Source organism: Marmota flaviventris, chromosome 16 (assembly GCF_047511675.1).
Source record: "Marmota flaviventris isolate mMarFla1 chromosome 16, mMarFla1.hap1, whole genome shotgun sequence".
Classification (NCBI taxonomy): Eukaryota; Metazoa; Chordata; class Mammalia; order Rodentia; family Sciuridae; genus Marmota; species Marmota flaviventris.
The window spans coordinates 69,942,388-69,962,968 of NC_092513.1; the positions used below are offsets into that span (position 1 = coordinate 69,942,388).

At 48.8% G+C, this 20,581-nt stretch overlaps 1 protein-coding gene across 10 annotated transcripts in view; it reads left to right on the forward strand.

The window, feature by feature from the left end:
• Aopep (aminopeptidase O (putative)) overlaps positions 1-20,581 on the forward strand; it is a 306,012-nt gene that overhangs the window by 160,553 nt on the left and 124,878 nt on the right. For all 10 annotated transcript variants that reach the window (XR_011704742.1, XR_011704744.1, XR_011704743.1 and 7 more), the window contains 2 exons: positions 3,486-3,675; positions 8,125-8,231. Coding sequence is in view for 4 of the 10 variants with exons in the window: in XM_071602504.1 (XP_071458605.1) it covers positions 3,486-3,675; positions 8,125-8,231 (297 nt within the window). In the remaining 6 variants the exon portion in view is untranslated. The remainder of the gene's footprint in view (positions 1-3,485; positions 3,676-8,124; positions 8,232-20,581) is intronic.

Genomic DNA, 20,581 nt, shown 5'->3' on the forward strand with positions numbered 1-20,581 from the left:
TCTCCGGCCTGTGGCTGCAGCAGCTCTTGCTGGAGCACACAGTGCCTTATTGCTCCCTGAGCAGCAGGAAGGGCCATGCTGGCCAGGTCTCCCTGGAAAAAGCAGAAATAAATCAAACACCAGCTCCTACTTCACATCTGATGAAATTCTCCATTTCCGCTCCAAATTGAATTCCTCCCGAAGGATGTGAGCGGCTCAGGGAGTAATGAAGGCGCTCCTTCCTCCTCTGCTTGAAGCATGTTTTACATTAAGGGAGGCAGCATTCTAATCTGGGTGGGGAGGTGGCGTTAAGGGGTAGTCTTGAGAACCTCTTCAGACCAGACATGATCTTCTTAGTCTCAAGGGGCAGGCAGCAGGCATGCAGTTGGCTCTGCAGAAAGCAGCCTCTGCCAGGCTGGTGGTCTCCTGGGGAAGAAGGGCAGCAGTGGCCTGCCTGCCGTGGCTGCCCACCACCCCTGCCTGCCCACCCGCCACCAGATGGTGGAGGAAGCGAGCAGGAGGTGTGTGCTCCCGAGATGCATGGCATCACTTTTCTATCCACTAGTGACTCAGAGAAAAAAAGAAAGGAATATGTTTTAGGACGAAGATGTTATTGAAGGCATTATCTTCCATCCTCTGTAGTGGGACACAGTGGGGACACAGTTTGGCATTTGCAGAGGCAGTTGACACAGACTCTTTTTGGGGGGAAGAGACCCCATTTCCCAGTGGGCCTTGTCAGAGTGAAGACTGATCACAGCAGGTTGATGGGACCCTGAGTCAGATGCTAAGGACACAGGCGGTGGGACAGGCCTGGAGTGAACTGCAAAGGTCAAGGTCAAGGTGGTACTAGAAACTCTACAGGTGTGTTCTGGGTTGAAGATGGACTTGAGGTATTTTATTCATCAGTGAAGGAATAGACAGTATTGCCCTTGAAGTGGGCTTAAGAGCATGGTTTCACTTTTCTTCACTTGCTGTTGAAGAAAAGCAGTTTTTTGGGGAAAAAAAAGATAGTGGTTTTAAAAGTCTGCTTACCTTAAGAAATTCTGACAGGGTCAAAAAGGGAAGGAACTTCTCCTTGAAAGAATATTCAGTTGATCCTTTTATGTTGGAATTTTGTTCATACCCTTGAGAAAGGTTATCAAAACTTCAGTCTGTTTTTATTTTAATTTTAAGAAAGAAGCCATCTCCTTCTGAGGGAAATAGCCCCAGAAGACGCAGTAGGTAAAATCCAACCTCAGAGGAAAAACTAGGCTGCTGGAGGCGTGAGAGTGAGGGTCCCAACAAGAAAATTGCCTTTTAGGGAGAGGCTATGTTTCCACTGATAACAGGGTCATTTGTATCAAGTCTAGGGGCCATCTGGGAGGATGTTTAAACTTCAGTCTCCTCAGAAGACAGTAGAAAATACATTTGTCCCAGACTGGAAGAAAGGATGTTGGTGGAAGTGGGAATTCATGTCTAATTCAGCAATGTCAGGATCTGCCCCAAGGCGCCCAGGCCTGGGTGGTGCCTCCAGTGTGCGGAAGGGTGGGGGAGGAAGTCTGGTGGAGACTCAGAACTGTGCAAGGGGAAAAAATGCAAGGGCAGGAAGGTGAAATGCCACCCCCAGCCGCTTTCCTGCATTCCTTCAGGCCCTAACAGACGGTTATTTGCCTAAGTGGGCCTTAGCTGGCCTTCCCCTGGGACAAGGCAGCAGGCAGTCCCTCTAGACAGCAGAGGCCTTTTCTTCCTGAATGGTTTTGTTGGTGTTTCAGTCATCATGTAGAACCTTCCTGAGTGGATGGTCAGCTGTCAGGTCTCCGAACCAACATGCCCATTCCCTGGCTGGGAGACCCTTCCCAAGCTTTCCCAAGTACGCTCATCTCTGAGCCTGTGTTATAAGGCCTCAAGTTGCTTCTGTTTTGTTTCAGCCAAAAGGGTGAAATGCTGCCAGCAGTATGTCTGGAATGTTATTTACTTGGTACATTTCTGTGGCTTTTCTTGTAGCATTGCACATGCCAGAGCCTGGGGTCATTTACTTGAAAATGCCAGGTTGCACAGTCTGTCTTCTCAACAGGGTAACTTTCTCAGTAAGGGGAAGCCAGCTCCTGTGCCTCTCAGTTCCTCCCTCCGCCTCCCTCTCTCCCTCCCTCCCTTCTTTCCTTTCTTCTTTCCCTCCTTTCCTCCCTCTTGTCTTCTCCCTTCACATCTTCATATATACATGTGTACACCCACACAGACACACACACATGTTTTTCTGAGTTAGTGGTCTGACTGTGGAATCGCATCCCTTTGTCCTTAGTGCCTCCACTCTAAGTTGGGTTTCTGGGGACTCCAGAGAGCCCAGCAGAGGCCCTTGCATTTGTGTGCCTTGTCTGTTACTACTGCACGTGAACATTGTCAGCTTTGGCAGACTGAGTCCTGCAATTGCCCTGAGCCCCTGGGCTGAATGGGTGATGTTGTGCAAGAGAGATCTGGGTGGGGTCTCTCCAGCGGTGGCCGTGGGGGCGGATGAGAAATCAGCAAGGAGTCTTGGCTTGCTCAGAGCTGACATGATGGCAAACAAATGGCTTTTGAAAGAAAGAACCAGTGTGTGCAGTTTCTTAATTTTAAAGGTTTCACAACTGGGTTTGTTCAATTGATGAAGAAGAGATTTTTAAGAAGGAATTCTTCATTAGGAAGACTGTAAACAATTCCGAGATGAAGGATAATGCTGGGTAGAAGCCGAGGAGGAGGAGTTCTGTTTGCCGCTTCTTTCCTCAGCCCCCTTCCTCCCCTTCATTCATCTATGCAATTTTAATCATGGTATTTGGGGTTTTAAAACAAGGTATGGAAAATGAGATTAGATAAATCTCCCTATCTGGTGCCAGCCCTGGGGCCGTTTGCACACCTGGGTGGGTCAACTCCCTACCTCCCCCATTTTTTCCTTAGGTCATGTGAGTCTGTTAGTGCCTACAGATTCCACTGAAAATCTTTGTTTTCCAAAGGCTCAGACCTTATCTGGGTCTCTTGGAAACCTCCCACACCCGGGGCACCTGTTGGATTGTTAACTTCCACCAGGCCCAGTGAGCAATGGAAAATTTGGGGTCCCGTTCTGTTTTGTTTTTTCCTGTCCTTCTGCATGACTTCCCGATTCGCCTGTGAGCTGCTGGGATTGGGCTGCAGGGTCTCCTTTGATCACTCTCCTGACAGCAGGGCTTCACATTCCCACACCTGCTCTTCTTTTACAGTCCAGATTTCAGAGTAAACGCTTCCATTGCCTTGTAATTTTTTCAGTATAAAACTTTGGTGCAGGTTACTTATTACAGGTAATAGCCACTTGATGACGGAGACAACTGCTGGCAGAAACGGCAACCTGAACTGCTGCCAGAAACATAAACTGCCACTTTATTTAGGTCTGAAAGCGTCTCTCTCCAGTCGAGCAGTCATGATCTAGCATGCACACCATAATAACAGGCTCGCCTCGCCGGGCTAGAAAGCCACCCCTGAGGACAGGCTCTAACAGGACTGCACGTGTTTTCTTTCCACAGCCCACACATCATCTTCCTCTCTCAGAGCACCTTGACAGGCATGAACCACCTCTGTGGAACGCGTCTCTGCCATGAAATTGCTCACGCCTGGTTTGGCCTTGCCATCGGGGCCCGGGACTGGACAGAGGAGTGGCTCAGCGAAGGCTTCGCCACTCACTTGGAAGATGTGTTCTGGACCAAAGCACAGCAGGTGGGCTTAAAGTGACCCTAAGTATTTCCCTGCCCAGGGTCGAGTTCCACGTGCAGTCATTTACTTGTTCGGTGGGTACATACTGAGTACATGGGGCATTGTTTTTGCTGGGAAGATGTCTGTGTATATCAAAAAGGCAAGACCCTGCTCCCCCTGGGTCCAAAGATGAAAAACAGAACAGACAAACAAATGAAGTGGCAGCATGCTGGTGGTGAGAGGACTATGGGAAAGACGGGTCCCATAGAGAGTGGGGGCAGGGGTGCTCTCTCGAAGGTGGTCAGAGAAGGCTTCTGGTAAGGAGATACTTGGGCCGAGATATGCAGGAAAGGTCATGTGAGCATTCCTTTGTGATTATGGTGACATTGGCCCAGTGTTTCAAAGAATCAGCTTAAGATGTAAATCAAAAGTCATAATCTCAGATGTCTGCTGGCAAATGATGAAGGAAGAACAAAGCAGCTGGTGCTGTAGATTAGGGAGCACTGAGGACTATGGCAGATTCGCAACTCCTACCAGCTCCAGCCAACCGGATGTTGAGGGAGGGGCTTGATACAGCCTAGACTTGTAGTTTTTTAAGGAAATCCATAAACCTGAATTTTTATGTGAAGTTTACTAATTTTAAAAATATTATACGAATCAGGAGATGGAGATGTGTAACTCAGTGGGAGAGCATGTGCTTAGCATATGCAAGGCCTTGGGTTCAGTCCTCAATGCCAAAAGCAAAAAAAATATGTATGCAAATCAGGCATACCTAGTGACCAGAGCTGGTTGACATGCATCCACTGCAACCTCTACTTTAAAGAATTGGCCATCAGTTCTGGTGAGGATATGGCAGCTGACCTGCTTCCTGAATACTTCTCAGTTTCTAATGTTTGGGTCCCTTACACATTGGACTAGGTGGCATTTTCTAAATCCCAAGTGTGTGCATACTTGTATGATTTTGTTCAAGGTAGTTCTGCCCACTGACATCTCTTTGTATTTCACTAACCAACTTGAGGCTCGTTCTTGGGATGGCCCGTGTCCACCCACAATTCTCAGCACTGCCTATACTAGTCAGCTTTTCTTGCTATGACCAAAATACCCCACAGAAAACAGTGGAGGGAAAGTTTATTTTCGCTCAGTTTCAGAGGTCCAGTTCATGGTGGGCCGACTCCATTGCTTTGCACCAGAAACAAGGCAGCACCTCATGGCAGAAGGGCACAGCAGAGGAGAGCTGCTCCTCCAGGAAGCAGAGAGAGAGAGAGAGAGAGAGAGACAGACAGACAGACAGACAGTGAGGAAGGGCCTCTGGGAAGAAGCCCCCTTCCAGGGCATGCCCAACTCCTCAGACCCATCCCGCCTGCCTACAGTTACCATGATGAGTCCACTCAGACTGGGGTGGGCTGATGAGATTGCAGCTCTCTCGATCTAGTCATTTCACCTCTGAATGTCCTTCTATTGATGAGAGCCTTTGGGGACACTTCACGTCCAACCATAACACTGCTCTCCTATTAACTTTGAACTCCCATGGTGCTTTGCTCTTTACTCTTTTTCTCATTTTTTCCTTCTTCCTTCTACTGTGTGATTTTTCTCATCCTCATAGCTTGGACTACACTCTCTTCCACAGTGAACCTGCATCTCACATGTCCTATATCCTCTTTGATCACGGTTGTAGAGCTAGCGGAGTACACACATGTAGAGGCCACCTGCTAGATGGGGGGATGGGGCAGGTTCTGAGATAGACCAGGCTTTGTGTCCCAGCTTGGCTGTTCACTAGCTTTCTGAGTATAAGCATAAGTGTAGCCCTGGTGAGCCTCAGTTTCCCCATTTGTAGAATGGACGGGAGGAGGCTTACCCTCACAGAGTGAGTGGGGTATGTGTGAATGAGCTTAGCAGTATCAGACACATGCAAGAAGTGTTCGTTCTCTTCCTCTGATTTCCCACCACCCTGCTCGTAAGTAGATGTCCAGCAAGGGTTTGATATAAACATACTGGCATGATCTCTTTCTTCCCTGGGGGCTTCCAGTCTAGGCAGTCAGATTGGTGCTTTGGCAGCTGTGTGCTTCAGGTCTCTGATGGTGGTGCCTCTGTCATTTACCACCTGCACTTCAAGTGGTTCCCTCCTTTGTCTCCTTGCTTGTTCCTGCATGTAACTACCCTGAGTATGTCCCTGCTCCTGACAGAAGCGGGCTGGGCTGCGTCTCACAGGCACCTTCTCTGCCCACCCTGTGCTCCATCCGTGGGTGTAGAAGAGTGAGGATAAGAAGAGCTGTTAGTGGAAGGAAGAGGGAAATGAGGCAGAGAGGGAGATAGCATCCCTTGGAGTGTCCCAAGCTGGAGAGGCCAGGTCCCAGTGCATCAGGAAAGCCTCTGTGGAGGAACGGCTTCTGCCATGGGCCTCTGGGAAGAGAGGCTGCCATTCTCCAGCCCCTCACCCCTGAACCTGCCCCAAGGGTCACCTACCACATAGCAGTAAGTGCTTGGTAGCTCTTCAGGGAGTGACAACGCTCCTGGCACTGGTGCGCACCTGCAGGCCCAGGGACTCAGAGGCTGAGACCAGGCTCAGTTAGAGACCAGCCTTAGCAACCTCCTGATAGGCTCTCAAAATAAGAAACAAAAGGGGTGGGATATAGCTCAGTGGTCAATTCCAGCACCATAAAGAAGAAAAGGTGAAAACCGAACACCCCTCAGGCAACAGGCCGTTATCCAGATTCCAGCGGGAACTTTGGAAATGTTTTCAGAGCACATCGTTGCTCTGAGCACTGCTTTGCTGGCCACACTGAGCCGGTATCTCGGGGGTGCCCACATCAGACCTTGCAAGCAGTGAGGAGCACGTGGGTGGGGAGGGGCAGTGCCATCCCTGGAACTCTCCTGCTGGAGAAGCTGGGAGCAGGCACTGGTGGCTGTGGTCTCTTGCTGCCCTGGAGACTGTGCTCTGTGGCACAGCAAAGAGGGGAGTGAGAACCACTGAATAAAGAGACGGACCGTGGTGTTCCCCGCAGAGTGGCATACACAGGGACAAGTGGGTTGAGTTGCAAGACTGAACCACACGACTCACCAACAACTAGATAAAGCCTAGACTGCTCCACTGGTGTGTCGGTGCACAGCCACCCCCTGCCCTCATCAGATTCTGCAGACCTTGGGTTTCAAGCGATAGGCGTTTTTCCTCGCCCATTTCTAGAGACTGGCAGTCCCAGAGGAAGCTGCCCTCAGGGTGGTTTTTGGTGAGGACTCTCTTCTGGTGGGCCAATGGCCACGTTCTTGCTTGATCCTCTCATGGCCTTTCTTCCATGCTTGAGGAGAGGGAGCAAGTCTCTTCCTTTTTTTAATTAGCCTAAGTCCTACTGGATGAGCACCCCTCTTATGGCCTCATTTAACCTTAGTCACCTTCTTAAACGCTATGTCCCCAAATGCAGCCACATTGGGGTCAGGCCTTGAGAACATGCTGAATGAGCAATCTGGTCTGCAGCAGGTGATCCTCTGCCCCAGCTGGCCTCTTGCACCCTCTTGCTGGGGGCGGCTGTCTGCTCCAAGCACAGTGTGCTCTTTCTAGGCCCCACAAACCTTGCGCATGCTCTCCTGCCCACTGAGACCTGCTCCCTGATGATTCCTGTCCTCCCCAAGGAGAGCTCAGATACCTCCTCCTCCACAGGAAGCCTCTGACCCCCCTGGTTGGCAAGGGGCACCTGGGTTTTTCCTTACCTCAATGTCACCTGTTAGTGTCCTGCCCAGACTCCTCATGGTAGAGGCTCTATCCACAGTGTCTCTGGGCCCTATAGGAGACTCAGTAAAATATCTATTGAATAAGTTTTTAGGGAACTTTGATTTCTAGAGAGGCCTGTAGATCCTGCATATTCTCCCTCCGTGGTGGGGATTATTTGGCCCGCCTCAGAAAGATTAGGGCCATGTGGCCTCAAGAGCACTTTCACGTGACAGCAGCTGATTCTGACCCAGTGGGCAGAGTGTGAAGGCCTTCCCCTTCCACTGAGTCTAAGCAATGTACTTTTTTTCTGTTTATGTGCAAACGGTCATCTGGGTTCCATTAGCGGACACCACTGTAAACAGTCCTGGACGAAACTGAGGACTGAGAAGAGTTGGAGGTGAATAGACGCCCACAGCCCCCCACCCTCCTGTGCAGAAAGACAAGCAGGAAAGTGGGCTGGATGGGATCAAAGTGGAAAGGCTCCTATGGAAGCCCCCTCTCTCCAGGCCAGGCGTGTGTCCAGGGAGTGCAAGGTTCCAGGCCCAGGGGCCCTCCTGAGCTGGCTCTGCCTGCCAGCATGGTGGAGCGCGCAGCTGGGTCTTCCCTTGAGGAGCCAAGAGGTTCCTTGGGTGCAGGCTTTTCTGAATGGGAACAAGGTGAAAGCAGGGGGCAGGCCCTGTCATCCCTATGGAAAGAAAGCAAGCCATTCCAGGGGTCGGGTCTAACCAGCACAGTGACTCTTGTGCGTGTGTCTGTGTCTGGCCAAGCAGCTGTCACCCCACGAGGCCCAGGAGCAACAGGAGCTGAGAGCCTGCCTGCGCTGGCGTCGCCTCCAGGACGAGCTGCGGAACTCCCCGGAGGAGATGCAGGTGTTGAGGTAAAGCACCCAGGAGCCTGTGCCTGTCCTCTCTCCCCTCCCCGCCGTTCCTTCCAGGCTCTTCCAGGCCATCTGATGAAATCTACCCTGTTTCCCTTTTAAACCAAACCAGGCTGGGTTGTTCACCCTCCCAGGGATGAGCATGTTGTGTGTTAAGTCTTTCAGGGTGTGGGTTTCAGTCTGCCTTTTGACATTTTCCTGGTATCTTTATTCAGGAAAAAACTAGCATGAGGCCATTTCCGGGACCAAATTCTCCGTTTGAAGTTCTAATAGTCACTTTATGTGGTGGCTGCAGACATGGAGAAGGTTGGGGTTTGGCGGCCTGGCAGACAGTAACCCTTTAAAGCCAAAGGAAAAAAATCTTTAGGAAAATATTGATTCCTAAGTGTTTAGTAGGAACAGATGTGCGAGTCAATGGGGCTTTTTGTTTCAGATGTAGCCCAGCAGGAAGCCTGTGCCCTCTCTCTGGGGCACTAGGAGGAGGCCACTCCCAGCTCCTGAGTTTTGTTTTTAGAGTGTGGCTATGGCACTTGTAGGATTAATTCTTGCCATTTTTCCATTTTTGCCCCTTTCTGATTTGCTCCTTTTCTGTAGTCCTCTAAATAGTTCTTTATCTGAAGCTGTGTGACCAGGCCCCTCCCCAGGAGTGCTAGGTTGCTATGGCAACAGTAGCTTCCCAGGGCCCCATCTTGACTAGAGTCCAGTGTTTGGAGTCTGTGGAGTCTGCAGTCACACGGGTGGGAAGGACGGCCTTCCAGGTGTCGTTGTTCCTTGTCCATTTTAGATGGCCTCCCTGAAGGCCAGCCTCCTCCCTGTGCATAGGCAGCCTTGGATGGTGCTGCTGTTGTGTTTTTAAATTGCCACCCCAGCCCCTCCTGAGTGTAGCTGAGATGCCCCAGGAGGCAGAAGCCTGATGGAAACTCCCTGAACTGGCGGGACCCCAGGGAACAAGGCTGGCCGGCTTTTGTGCAGGACCGCGCCCTTCCCACGGTGGAGTTCCCTGTGTTTGCACGCTACCCATGGCCTCCCAAGCTGACTTGTCCATTGTTTAGGAGAGACAGCTGGGCAGTGGTGGGCACATGGCTGGGAGCTAGGATACCCGTGATGCATCTGCTCCTTCAGCCAGTTTTTCATGAGCTGGCAGGATGGCTATCCCCATGCCAGGGCAGACCTGGTCCCTGCTCTCGTGGAGTGTCTACTTAGCAGGCATGCAGCATGGCCAAGCTGCTCACAGGCCGTGAGCAGTAAGGGAAAGGATGGTGCTATGGTTCTGAACTCGCTGCAGAGCTTCAAGAATGAGTGGCCATGTGCCCAGCCCCACAGAGGAAGGTACACAGGCCTTGAGGCAGCAAAGCTTGGGTGTGCTCTGGATAGCAAGGAGGACCGGGCTATGAGAGGCAGGAGCCATGGCATAAGACCTCGTCCCAAGTTCTGTAGAACTGCTGTGGGGTCTTCTTCAGGGAAGGAGAGGATCTGCAGGGGTCCTTCCTTTGCTGTTCTGTGTGGTGGTGCAGGATGGGCCTCAGGTAGCAGACAAAGACCGGGAGGGGTGCGGTGGCAGGAGAACTGGCAGGGCAGGATGTGTGGTGGCAGGAGAACTGGCGGGTCTTTGTTTGGTTGAACGTGGAGAAGAGGGCAGGGAGGGGGTCCAGAATGACTTCGGTTCTCAAGTTGGCAGATGGGTGGATGGTGATGGCATTTATTGAGATGGCAAAATCTTTGGGAGGAACAAGCTTTGGAGGGAACAAGAAAAGATTTTGGTTTTGCGTGTGCTTTGAGATTTCAGATAGATGTTCAACATCAAGAACTCAGTGGGCGTGTAAGGCAGGCACTCGTTGGTGAGATGGAACATTCAGCCACAAAACACTTAAAATTCTGAGCATGTAGAGACCGTGAGGCAGAGAAGAAAGCAGGAGAAGAGGTGGTGAGGAAGGTGAGCCAGGGGATCCTGGGGACACAGTATGTGTGGGAAACAAGGGCACTGGGGTCATGGAGGAAAGCGAAGCCAGCGAGCATGGCCGGCGTTGGGTGCTGCTGAGAGTGTGGAAGGAAAGAGAGAAGAGACCCTTGTCAGCACTGAAGGAAAAGCATTCGTGACCTTGACATCTCATGTGCTTATTTATGAGTGGTGGAGAGGAAGCCAGACTGAGGTGGACAGAGGGCGAATAAAGAGTCGGGAAGTGGAGCTAGTGAGTGTCACGTGGCGAAGGACAGAGGTTGTGCTGGCGAGGGAAGCCAAATTGGGAAGGGGGCAGAGGGAGGCGAGTGGGGGAGGGATGGACCCAGGTGCATGCTAAAGTGTGAGCCCTGTGACTACAGATCTTCTCCTTTCAGATGCAGTTTCCCCAATTAAGAGATCATTCCCCTCTCTGTGTCTCAGCCCCTGCGATGCCTCTGTTCTGTGTGACCTTAGTTCTTTGACTGGGAGCATCATAACGAATATTAGAGGAATGTGCTTCCAAGTCATAAGCAAGGTGGGCAGCCCCTTGGAAAGTCGGTCACAGGCAAGGAAATCTTATCTCTGGCTTCCGTGGGGCTGGGGTGGACCCAGCTTTGGGTGGCTGTGTTCTTTTCCTTTGTGTGTGGAGTTGGGCAGAAGAATACAGTATTTTTAGACCTTTGTACTAGAAAACTTATCATGACGCTTATTTTCCTTTGTCTTAATATTCAGAAATTGCGTTTGCCTAAACACAGGCTAACGATGAAACAATTGGATCTGAAGGGTTTCGTGAACATCAGCAGGGAAAATATTCTTATCAGATGTGTTTATACAAGGAGGAAATGAATCCCAAACCTGCCCCAAATTGCACAGTCTAGATTTAGCTTACACCCATCCCCAGGAATTCTCCCTTAAATGGGCACAAAAACCTAGAAATTATTGAAAGTAAAAGAGCCAGGAGTGGTGGTACATGCCTGTAATCCCAGCAATTTGGGAGGCTGAGGCAGGAGGATTGCAAATTTGAGAAAGCCCCAGCATCTTAGAGAAACATTGTCTCAAAATAAAAAGAAAAAGGTCTGGGGGGTAGCTCAGTGGTAGAGCACCCTGAATTCAACCCTTAGTACTGTAAAAAGAAAAAAGAAAAAAAATAAAAGGAAGAACTAGAATCCTAGAAATCCATCCTCAGATTTTATTTTAATATGCAAATGAACCTGACAAAGAAGTTCTTTAAAATAGTCCAGTGGTGGAAGATACTTCTTCCTCCCTCCCTCCCTCTTTCCTTTCTTCTTCATGTCAGGATGCACCATGGTCTTGAAGTGATGGACCAAGAACTGTGTGAGGTCTTGGTGTTGCCCCCTCAGACTGCTCTGCCCTGACAGCTGCCCTGAAGGCTTCTCTATGGTCCGACTTCAACATGGCTGGCCACGTCTTTCTTCCAAGAATGCTTTCTTCTCTCTGCTTCTGCGTGTCCCAGCTTCCTAGATTGCCTACACTCTACTGACCCGTCCTGTCCCACCTGCTTTGCTGGCAGTTGGATATCGTCATTCAAATGACTTTAGACTCAAGAAGACTGAATACTGCGTCCAGAATTGCACATGTGGTAAGAGCGGAGCAGGCAGTTAAGCATGGGACCGGAACTCACCTCTTTCCCTGTCCTACATCCTGCCTTCGAAGAGCTCAGCATGGCATTTATGTGCCAGGTGTCTTGAATTCTGGAAGAACATACAGGTCAGAGTGACATGTGCATCTTTGTCTTTTAACACTTGAAATCTTTCAAAAAATTTCAAAAGATATTTCAAAAGTTAAAAGAAAACTCTGCATTCTATTTGTTGTAGATACAGAATTAGTAGCAAACTGAGAAGAGGAAAACTCAAAGTTTGTTTTAGCTTTGACTCACTGATTTCAGTGATTTACAGGAACCGTTTTCCATTTGTACCTCTCATACATCCAGTGTGGAGTCCGGGCCTCCCCAGACGTGTCTTAGAGTGGCTCCTTGCCATCTCAGCCTCCTGGGATTGCTCAGAGCCGCAGGATGCTGCAGGTCACATTAATGGCTCCTGCCTTTTCTCATTTTTTAATTATTAAAGATGCCTTTCCACACAGGAGCCCGCAGTGGCTCCCTCCAGACCCTCCCTCCCTCTCCACCAGCCCTGGCAGGAGGCCCCTGGGAGAAGTCTGACTCTGTGGTGCTTCCTGCCAGGCCAGTGCTGCTGGGCTGTCTCCTATTGTGGCTCCTTGGCTGCAGGCTCCTTCCTTGACCAGTGCAGCAGTGTGGCTCTTGCCAGAGAAGGTGCTGGGGGCTTCTCGGGGCCTCCGTCTCTAGTCTCTAGGGTACAGCTGAATTCCAGCAGCTTCTCTCGGGGCTTTCAGTTAGCATTTCTGACAGGCTCCTGGGAGGGAAGAGCTACAAGGGCAGGGTCAGGAAAAATCTCTGTTGGTTTTTATTGTTTGTGATTTATTATCGCTTCCCCCTTTTTCTGGATTCATTGTTAAAGTCAAGCTCACACTGAGAAGAAGGTTAAAATAGATCACATTAAGGAGGCGCTGACAGGCAGGAGTCGGATGTAGCTCTCCCCTCACTACTGTCTCCATGGCTGATACTGCCAGGTAATGTAGACATCTTCCCCTGCTCCTCGAGAGTGCCTCGCCTGTGGCCACATCTTTCCCTGGTTCCACCCTTTCCACCTCCTCGACCGGCATCTCCGTTCAGCGCTTTTCCGCCTTGCCGGCACCGGCCCTAGTCTAGCCCCGGAGTGTTTTTCTGCCTCTAGTTTTGCCCTGCCTCATTGCCACCAGAGACTCTTCACAACACCTCAGGATTCTGGCACCTCCTTCCCTCAGACTCTCTGAAAGCATCCCACAGGACCTCAGTTCTGTTTCCCCGTCTCATCTTTGGACATTCTTTGCTTTCCCCTCCACCTGCCCAGGGAGCCCTCAGAACCTTCTGGGTTTGTGCATGCTGCTGTGGCGGGACGCTGAAGACCCCGTGGTTTAAACAGCAGAGTTGTTTCCTTGCCCTTCTGCAGCTCCAAGGTCAAGGCTTGGCCTGGGAGGTTTGTGTGAGGCCTTCCCCTGGCCCGCAGGGCCTCTTCCTGCCGTGTGCTCATGTGGTTCTCTCTGTACCTGCACCTCTCCTCTTAAGGACACCAGTTAGACACCACATCTCCTCTGAAGGACACCAGTGGATCAGGGACCATCCTGGCAGCCTTGTGTTGACCTAATCGTGCCCTGAAAGGCCCCTCTCCAAGTGCAGCCCTATTGTGAGGTACTAGGGTTTGGGATCCGCATGCAAGTTCCAGGGGTGTACGTTCAGCCCCTAACCCTCCCCTCTGTCCCTCCTCCTGCTCTTTCTGACCTCCCGCCTGTCTTTCCATGCCACCACTTTGGAATACTCTTCCCTTGCTGCACATGCCCATGTCACATGACTCAGCACAGCTGCCATCGCCTTCCAAAAAGGCTCAGTCCTACCCTACGATATCCTGCGTCCTTCCTCCGTATGCACCTCCTAGAGGCTCTTGGGGCGTCTCCATCCCTGATCTTACTACGTTATTTGATAAATATCTTTATATTTAGGGTAAGCCTATTAAATGGACAATATTTGATCATTTCTAGCCTACAAAAGCCAAAATTTCATTTGGTCTAGCAGAGCACATCTCTCTTCTGACCCGTCAGCCTTGTGTCCTCGGGTGCTGTTGACCTCTGTGTACCAAGCACTTGGGACTGAGTGAGCACTCAAATGTTGAAGAAACGGATGTTGTAGACGTCATCCCTGTTGCTGAGAGTCTTTGTGTATTGAAATATTGATCACAAGACTGCACCCCCAAGCTCTGAGAGCGAGATTTAATCCTCGGAGACTGGGTTAGAAGGTTGTGGGAAGTGTGAGTGGATTGAGCTACAGTGGCTGGAAGGGATGGCCCTGAGCGTGGCGGAGTGGGGGATGGGAGCTCAAAGAACAAAGCCTAGCCGCTCAGAATGAGTCCGTGTGCAAATGGACATTCCAGTGAGGACAGCTTACTGGCAGGAATGGCCTCACAGGACCCCGGGAGACCAAAGGTGGACAGGCTAGGCAGTGGAGTTCTTTAGATGCCAAATCAAGAGTTTTGCGTGTGACCTCCCTGACAATGGGGAGCTATTTTAAGTTCGAAGAATGACAAGATGAAAATGGAGTTCTGGGAAGATCACCCGGCCCTTGAGAGAGTGCATGATCAAAGAGACAGTCTAGAGGCGGACGGAATTAGGTGGCTACTTCAGGAATGGAGGCTGAGTTCAGAAGAGCCTGCTGCCTGAGGCTCTGAGTGAGTGGCTGGTTGGGCGCTATTCAAAATAGATCGGAATGTCAACCCCGCTTCAGAGAAGGCTGCTAATAATAGAACGTTAAGCTGTCTGTGATTGCACGTAGGATGGACCCACTAATGGAGCTGGTTAAGTCCATGGGCCGCAGAAACTTGTTTACGACTTCTGAGAGGGTGGAATGCACCCCTGCTTCACTCCTTGCCGTAGTGTAGTCATCCTGCCCCACTGTGAAGACACGGCCTGAGAACCGAGGCCTGAGCGCTGCGACAGTTTAGGTCTCCACCCAGTACAGCAGCATGGGGCCCTGGAGGACACCTGGGAGCACCCTCACCTCACCTGTGTCCAGACTCTGCCACCTCCCTGCAACCTTGAAAGACTCCCTCCCTCCCACCGAGCTTAGTCTCTGTGGCTGTGAAACCGGCTAAGAGCACAGTGTGGTTTCTACCTCCTGGGCAGGGTGAGGGACAAACGCAGCAGCAGGCACGTATGGATCATTTGAAACACAGACTGGTTTCAGTCATAGGACAGCTCTGAACATTGGCCATCTCCTGTGGTTCAGATGAACACTCGGCCCTTACTGGATACTGTGCCTTCTGGCACCTGGTGGATGTGTGTCAAACAAGACTCAGAAGTGCAAGGATGCCCGGCTACCACTGAAGAGGGGACCTGAAGGTCAACAGGGAGCCTGAGGAGAGCACTGCCTCGGCAGCACTTCCAGGACCAGCGGGAGCCTCAGACCTTCCCAGAACCTGCTTCTGGCCTAATTTCGCAGAAGGACCACCCTGGTGTCCCTCTGGTTCTGCCCCATGAAGCTCCCTAGCCTATGTGCTTAGTCTCACTATGGTCCTGAGAAGAAAAAGTTCTGCCTTCGGGGCCTTCAAGAATCCTGCCTGAGCCAGGTGCAGTGGTGCACACCTACAATCCCAGCAACTTGGGAGGCCGAGACAGGAAGGCTGTAAGTTTGAGGCCAGCCTCAACGACTTAGCAAGAACCTATCTTAAAATAAAAACTAAAGCTTTGTAATGTTTTGAACAACTAATAATAATAATTAAAAAAAAAAACTAAAAAGTACTGGGGGGTGTGATTCAGTGGTAAAGCACCCCTGGGTTAGGTCCCCAGTAGCAAAAAACAAAAACACAAAAAACAACAGAGTCCTGCCTGTGCTGAGGATCTGTACGTCAGCCTTAGAATTCCTGTCCACACCCTGCATCCCTCTGGCCCTCCACCCCTTTCTCCCATCCAGTTTCCTCTCTTTGAATCGCACACCCTGGCAAGCTAACTGTGCAGACTGTTTCTACTCCATGATGGGAGGGTGCTGTGCTTAAGCTAGCATTTTCTGAAAATGTTAGGGCTCGCAGCCAGAGACAGACTCTGCCCTTTCCTGTTGCAGAGGCCAGCTCCGCCCCCTGAGCTGCCCACTCAGCTTCTGTTTCCTGTGGGATGGACACCCTCAATGTGTAGCTCTTTTAAACACCAAAGATGATAGATGTGTTCTGAATGATTGAACTCAAATAACCCTCCTTTATTTTTCTAGACTATTCCTGGGTTACTCATCATTCAGGTGTTTCTAAGGAAGGGTTAGATTCTTCATAGGCGTCTGATACTTACCCTACATGATATTTCATTTTTTGCAATAACATTTAATAGATTTTCTTTAAATACAGAAAAACACAACAAAAAAATAAAACAATTCCTAATCATTTCTTAGTTAACCCGTGGTTCTTCCCTCTCCCCAAGCAACAAAACTACCTAACAGGGTAATCCTACAGCTTAGAAAAGTATACAGCTCTATCCTCAGCACTGTACTTCCCAATCCTAAGATGAGTACTGCTAATGTTTTCTTATGCATTTTCAGAAAATAAAACTTACAAATATATACGCATGCTTCTGTATTGCTGCCCTGTGTTGCACTGATGCATAAAAACACTATTTGCCTATGAAATAGAAAAATAACTCTATACATGTAAAAATCCACAATAGTTCATTCGTATTCTGCCCATCTTGAGTATATCTTTTGCATTCAGCCAATCGGAGAAGGCGCTACATATATTACATTCTTGGGGAATGAGTGTTAGTTTTCCATTCAGAAAAATTCTCACCCAGTGGGCGTGATTTCTCCTGTAACCCTGGGTGTTTATGGAGTACTTGCTTCCTCGCTGTGCCCGTCTTCCTATCAGTCAGGATCTGTTAGTTAGGTAAGAGAATGAAATAAAAGGCATGCAAGTTGAAAAGGAAGAAGTAAAACATCCTATTTGTAGATGATACAATCTTATATATAGAAAATCTTGTGGGATCCTCAAAAAAAGTAAAAAATACTAGAGCTAATAAACAAGTTGAGTATGGTTGCAGGATGTGAGAGCAATGTGAAAATCAGCTATTCCTATAAACCAGCTATGATTAATCAGAAAATGAAGCTAGGGAAAATTTGTTTACAGTAGCATCAAAAACAGTGTAATATTTGGGAATAAACAAAAGTACACAGCACTTACATACTGGAAACTATAGGACACCACTGAAAGAAATTAGACCCCAAATTAATGGAAAAACATCTTGTATTCATGAACCGAAAGACTTTAAAACTGATAAGATGGCGATACTTTCTAACATGATCTATGGATCCAATGTAATCTTTGTCAAAATTTCAGTTATTGTTTGCAGAAATAGACAAGCTGATCGTATAATTCATACATAGATGCAGGGAACCCAGAATCATCAAAACAGCCTTGAAAAAGGACAACAAAGTTGGAGGGTTCACACTTGTAGATTTCAAACTTACTACAAATCACAACAGTGTAGCAGTGACATACAGACGTGCAGGTCAGTGGAATAAGACGGAGAGTCCAGAAACACACCTGTACACTATGGTCCGTGGGTGTTTGTCAAGGGTCCAAGCTCACTCACTGGGGGAAAGAATGGGCTTTTCAACAGATTATGCTGTGATGACTGCATATTCACATGCATGAGAATGAAATTAGACTCCCTACTGCATTTCACTATAAAATCTAACTCATAGTGGGTCAAAGGCTAAGATTTAAAACTTCAAACTATAAAACTAATAGAAAAATATAGATGTGAATGTTCTTGCACTTGGACTAGGCAGCAGTCTTAGATACAATACCTAGAACAAGCAACTAAAGGGGGAAATATCAGTAAATTGGACTTCATTAAATTAAAAACTTTTGTACTTCAAAGGACTGCATCAAGAATCAGAAGACAACCTTGGGCCAGGTGTAGTGTGGTGGTAGAGTGTTTGCCTAGTATGTTCCGGGCCCTGGGTTTGGGTCCCAGCACTGCACCCCAAAAGACAACTTATATTATGAAAATAATATTTGTAAATCATATATGACAAGGGAATATATAAAGAATGTATAAAATACATAAAGAATCTATAAAGGATTCTTATAGCTCCATAAAAAAAGATAACCCATTAAAACAGTCAAGTGATCTAAATACAATATCTCCAAACAAGATCTCCAAGGTGGTCCAAAAAAGGAGAAATGTGAAAAGATGCTCTATTGACATTATGAGCCATTAGAGAAATGCAATCAAAACCACAATGAGCCAGTCTCTAAATAAAAAGGGCTGGGGCTGGGGCTCAGTGATGGAGTTGTTGACTGGATTCAGTCCCTAGTACCAAAAACGAAATAAAACACCAACAAACAAAACAAACTAAACAGCAGCAGCAGCACAGTGAACTACCACTCCCCACCTCCTGGGATGGCTGTGATGGAGAAGGCCGGGAAGAGCAGGTGTTAGGGGTGGAGAAACTGCAGCCCTTCCCTGGCCATGGGGATGTGAGACTACACCTGCCTCACCTAGCTCGCTGCAGTTTCACTCCTCCACGGGTACTGAAGGGAAGGTGGAACCTCAGTCCATGAAAAACTTGTACTCCAGTGTTTGCAGAAGTCTTATTCCCAGTAGCCAAAAAATAGAAACAACCCAAATGTCCACCAGCAGATAAATGCATTAACCGATTTGTTGCATCCATTCAATGGAGTCACTCTGCCGCTGAGCCTCATCCCTAGGCCTTTTTCTCTTTTGAGACTGGTCTCACTAAGTTGCTTAGGACCTTGCTAAGCTGCTAAGGCTGGCCTCAAACTTGTGATCCTCCAGCCTTACCCTCCGAGTCATTAGAATGACAGGCATGTGTCACTGTGCCTGGCTCCAATGGATATAGGTAGCATTAAAAAGGAATGGAGCAGCGATCCATGCTATGAGGTGGGACCTGGAACACAGCACACTAAATGACAGAAGCCAGACACAAAGGCCACGTCCGATTCTGTGTGTTTGCATGTCTAAATAAGCAAATCCACTAAGGCGAGAAGGAGATCAATGGTGTCAGATGCTTCAGGAAGTGGGGAGGAAACTTGGAAATGACTGTCAGTGGATGGGGCTTCCTTCCAGGATGACGAAAATGTTCTGGAAGTAGGTACCGGTGACAGTTGTACAACTTATGAATATACAAAAAAAAAAAAAAAAAAAAAACATCTGAACTACACATTTTTTGAATGGTGAATTTTATAGTGAATTATATCTCAATTTTTTAGGCAGATGGAAATCAGTTGATATTCTCTAGTCTCATAGCATATCTCCAGCCTGGGAGTGCTGACCAGCAATTGTCTGAAAGAGAAATTAGGGCTTGAGGCCATAAATAACCTTGGGATCGAATGATACTCTTCTGGTGTTGGGTGCTAGGAAGCGTCTCCCAGGGTCTTTGGTGTAACAGCCCCACGTGGTGAGGAGTTCCCTCTGAGAAAGTGTTGGTCAAGGACAGGTGTGCACACACAGATGCTGTGTGCTTATTTCCCACCCCATTCCTCTTAATGTAATCCTGGCCATTTCTCTACTGTCCTTTTTTGTTTTTTTAACTTCTGCAGTATGCATGTTCTAACAAATGCACCGAGCATTTGTTAACCTTTGAACATTTGGGCAATTTCTAGGTCTTTTGCTTTCACAAGCGATGCTGTGGTGAATGGTCTCACTATTAGTGCACATGGATAAAATTTAAAACCTAAATAGGGTGCAGTTGCCAGCAAGCATGAGAAAAGAGCTGCTCTGCTGCTGCCCAGCGCACCCTGCTGCGCGTGCGTCCCAGGGGTGTGAGACTGGAGACCAGGCCAGCCCTCCACCCACTGCGCCCCCCAGAACATATGCTTCTCGTCGTTTGCTAAGTGCTCATGACCTATCTGTTGAATCACCCGGTCGTAAATCTGCCTCCCCCACTGCTCCCTCCTTCTGCAAATCAAATGGTATTTATCCGCCTCCACCAGCCCCTTCCTGCTGTCTCCTGAGTCCATCCCCCGAGATCTGTGATTACAGTGAGGCCCTCAGGACTGTATCCTGTCTCTCCCATGGCCTGGCATGGGAACTCCCTTGAAGGATGGAGGAGCCCTCACCACGGGGGCCAGGTAGCAGTCCCCAAAAGCAGTGCTTGTCCTGCCATGGCCATCTGGGAAGTCGTTCTCCGCAGCAGGAAGGTCCATGCCAAGTGGGGGGCAAGTGGTCCTGCCATCTCCTCACGTGGCCTTCCTGGTCCTCCCAACCTATTGTCCCAGGCATTCTCTTGTTTCCTCCCTTCCTTCCTTCCTTTTTTTTCTTTTTTTCCTGGTACTAGGGATTGAACCCAGGGCACTTTGGGACAGAGTCTTGATAAATTTCTGAGGCTGGCATTGAACTTGCTATCTTCCTGCCTCAGCCTCCTGAGTCACTGGGATTCCAGGTGTGCACCACTATGCCAGACTCATCATAATTTTTTTTTGGACACAGTACCTTTATTTTATTTATTTGTGTGTGGTGCTATTTTTTGACATAATACCTTTATTTTATTTATTTGTGTGTGGTGCTAAGGATCAAACCCAGTGCCTCACACATGTGAGGCAAGTGCCTACCACTGAGCTACAACCCCAGCCCCTCATCCTGGCAACAGCTTTCTAACTTCCTAGCTCTCTCAAATTTAGCTTGGATATTTTTTAAACCAATTTTTAACCCCAAAGGCTAGGTATTTACCCTCTTGGAATCATGGAACCAATAACAAGATCTGAGACTGATTGAGTAGTGAAGGAGAAGTGGGAAATAAACTCATAAATTCCCCCTTTCAGGGTCAGGATATTGGGTGAAA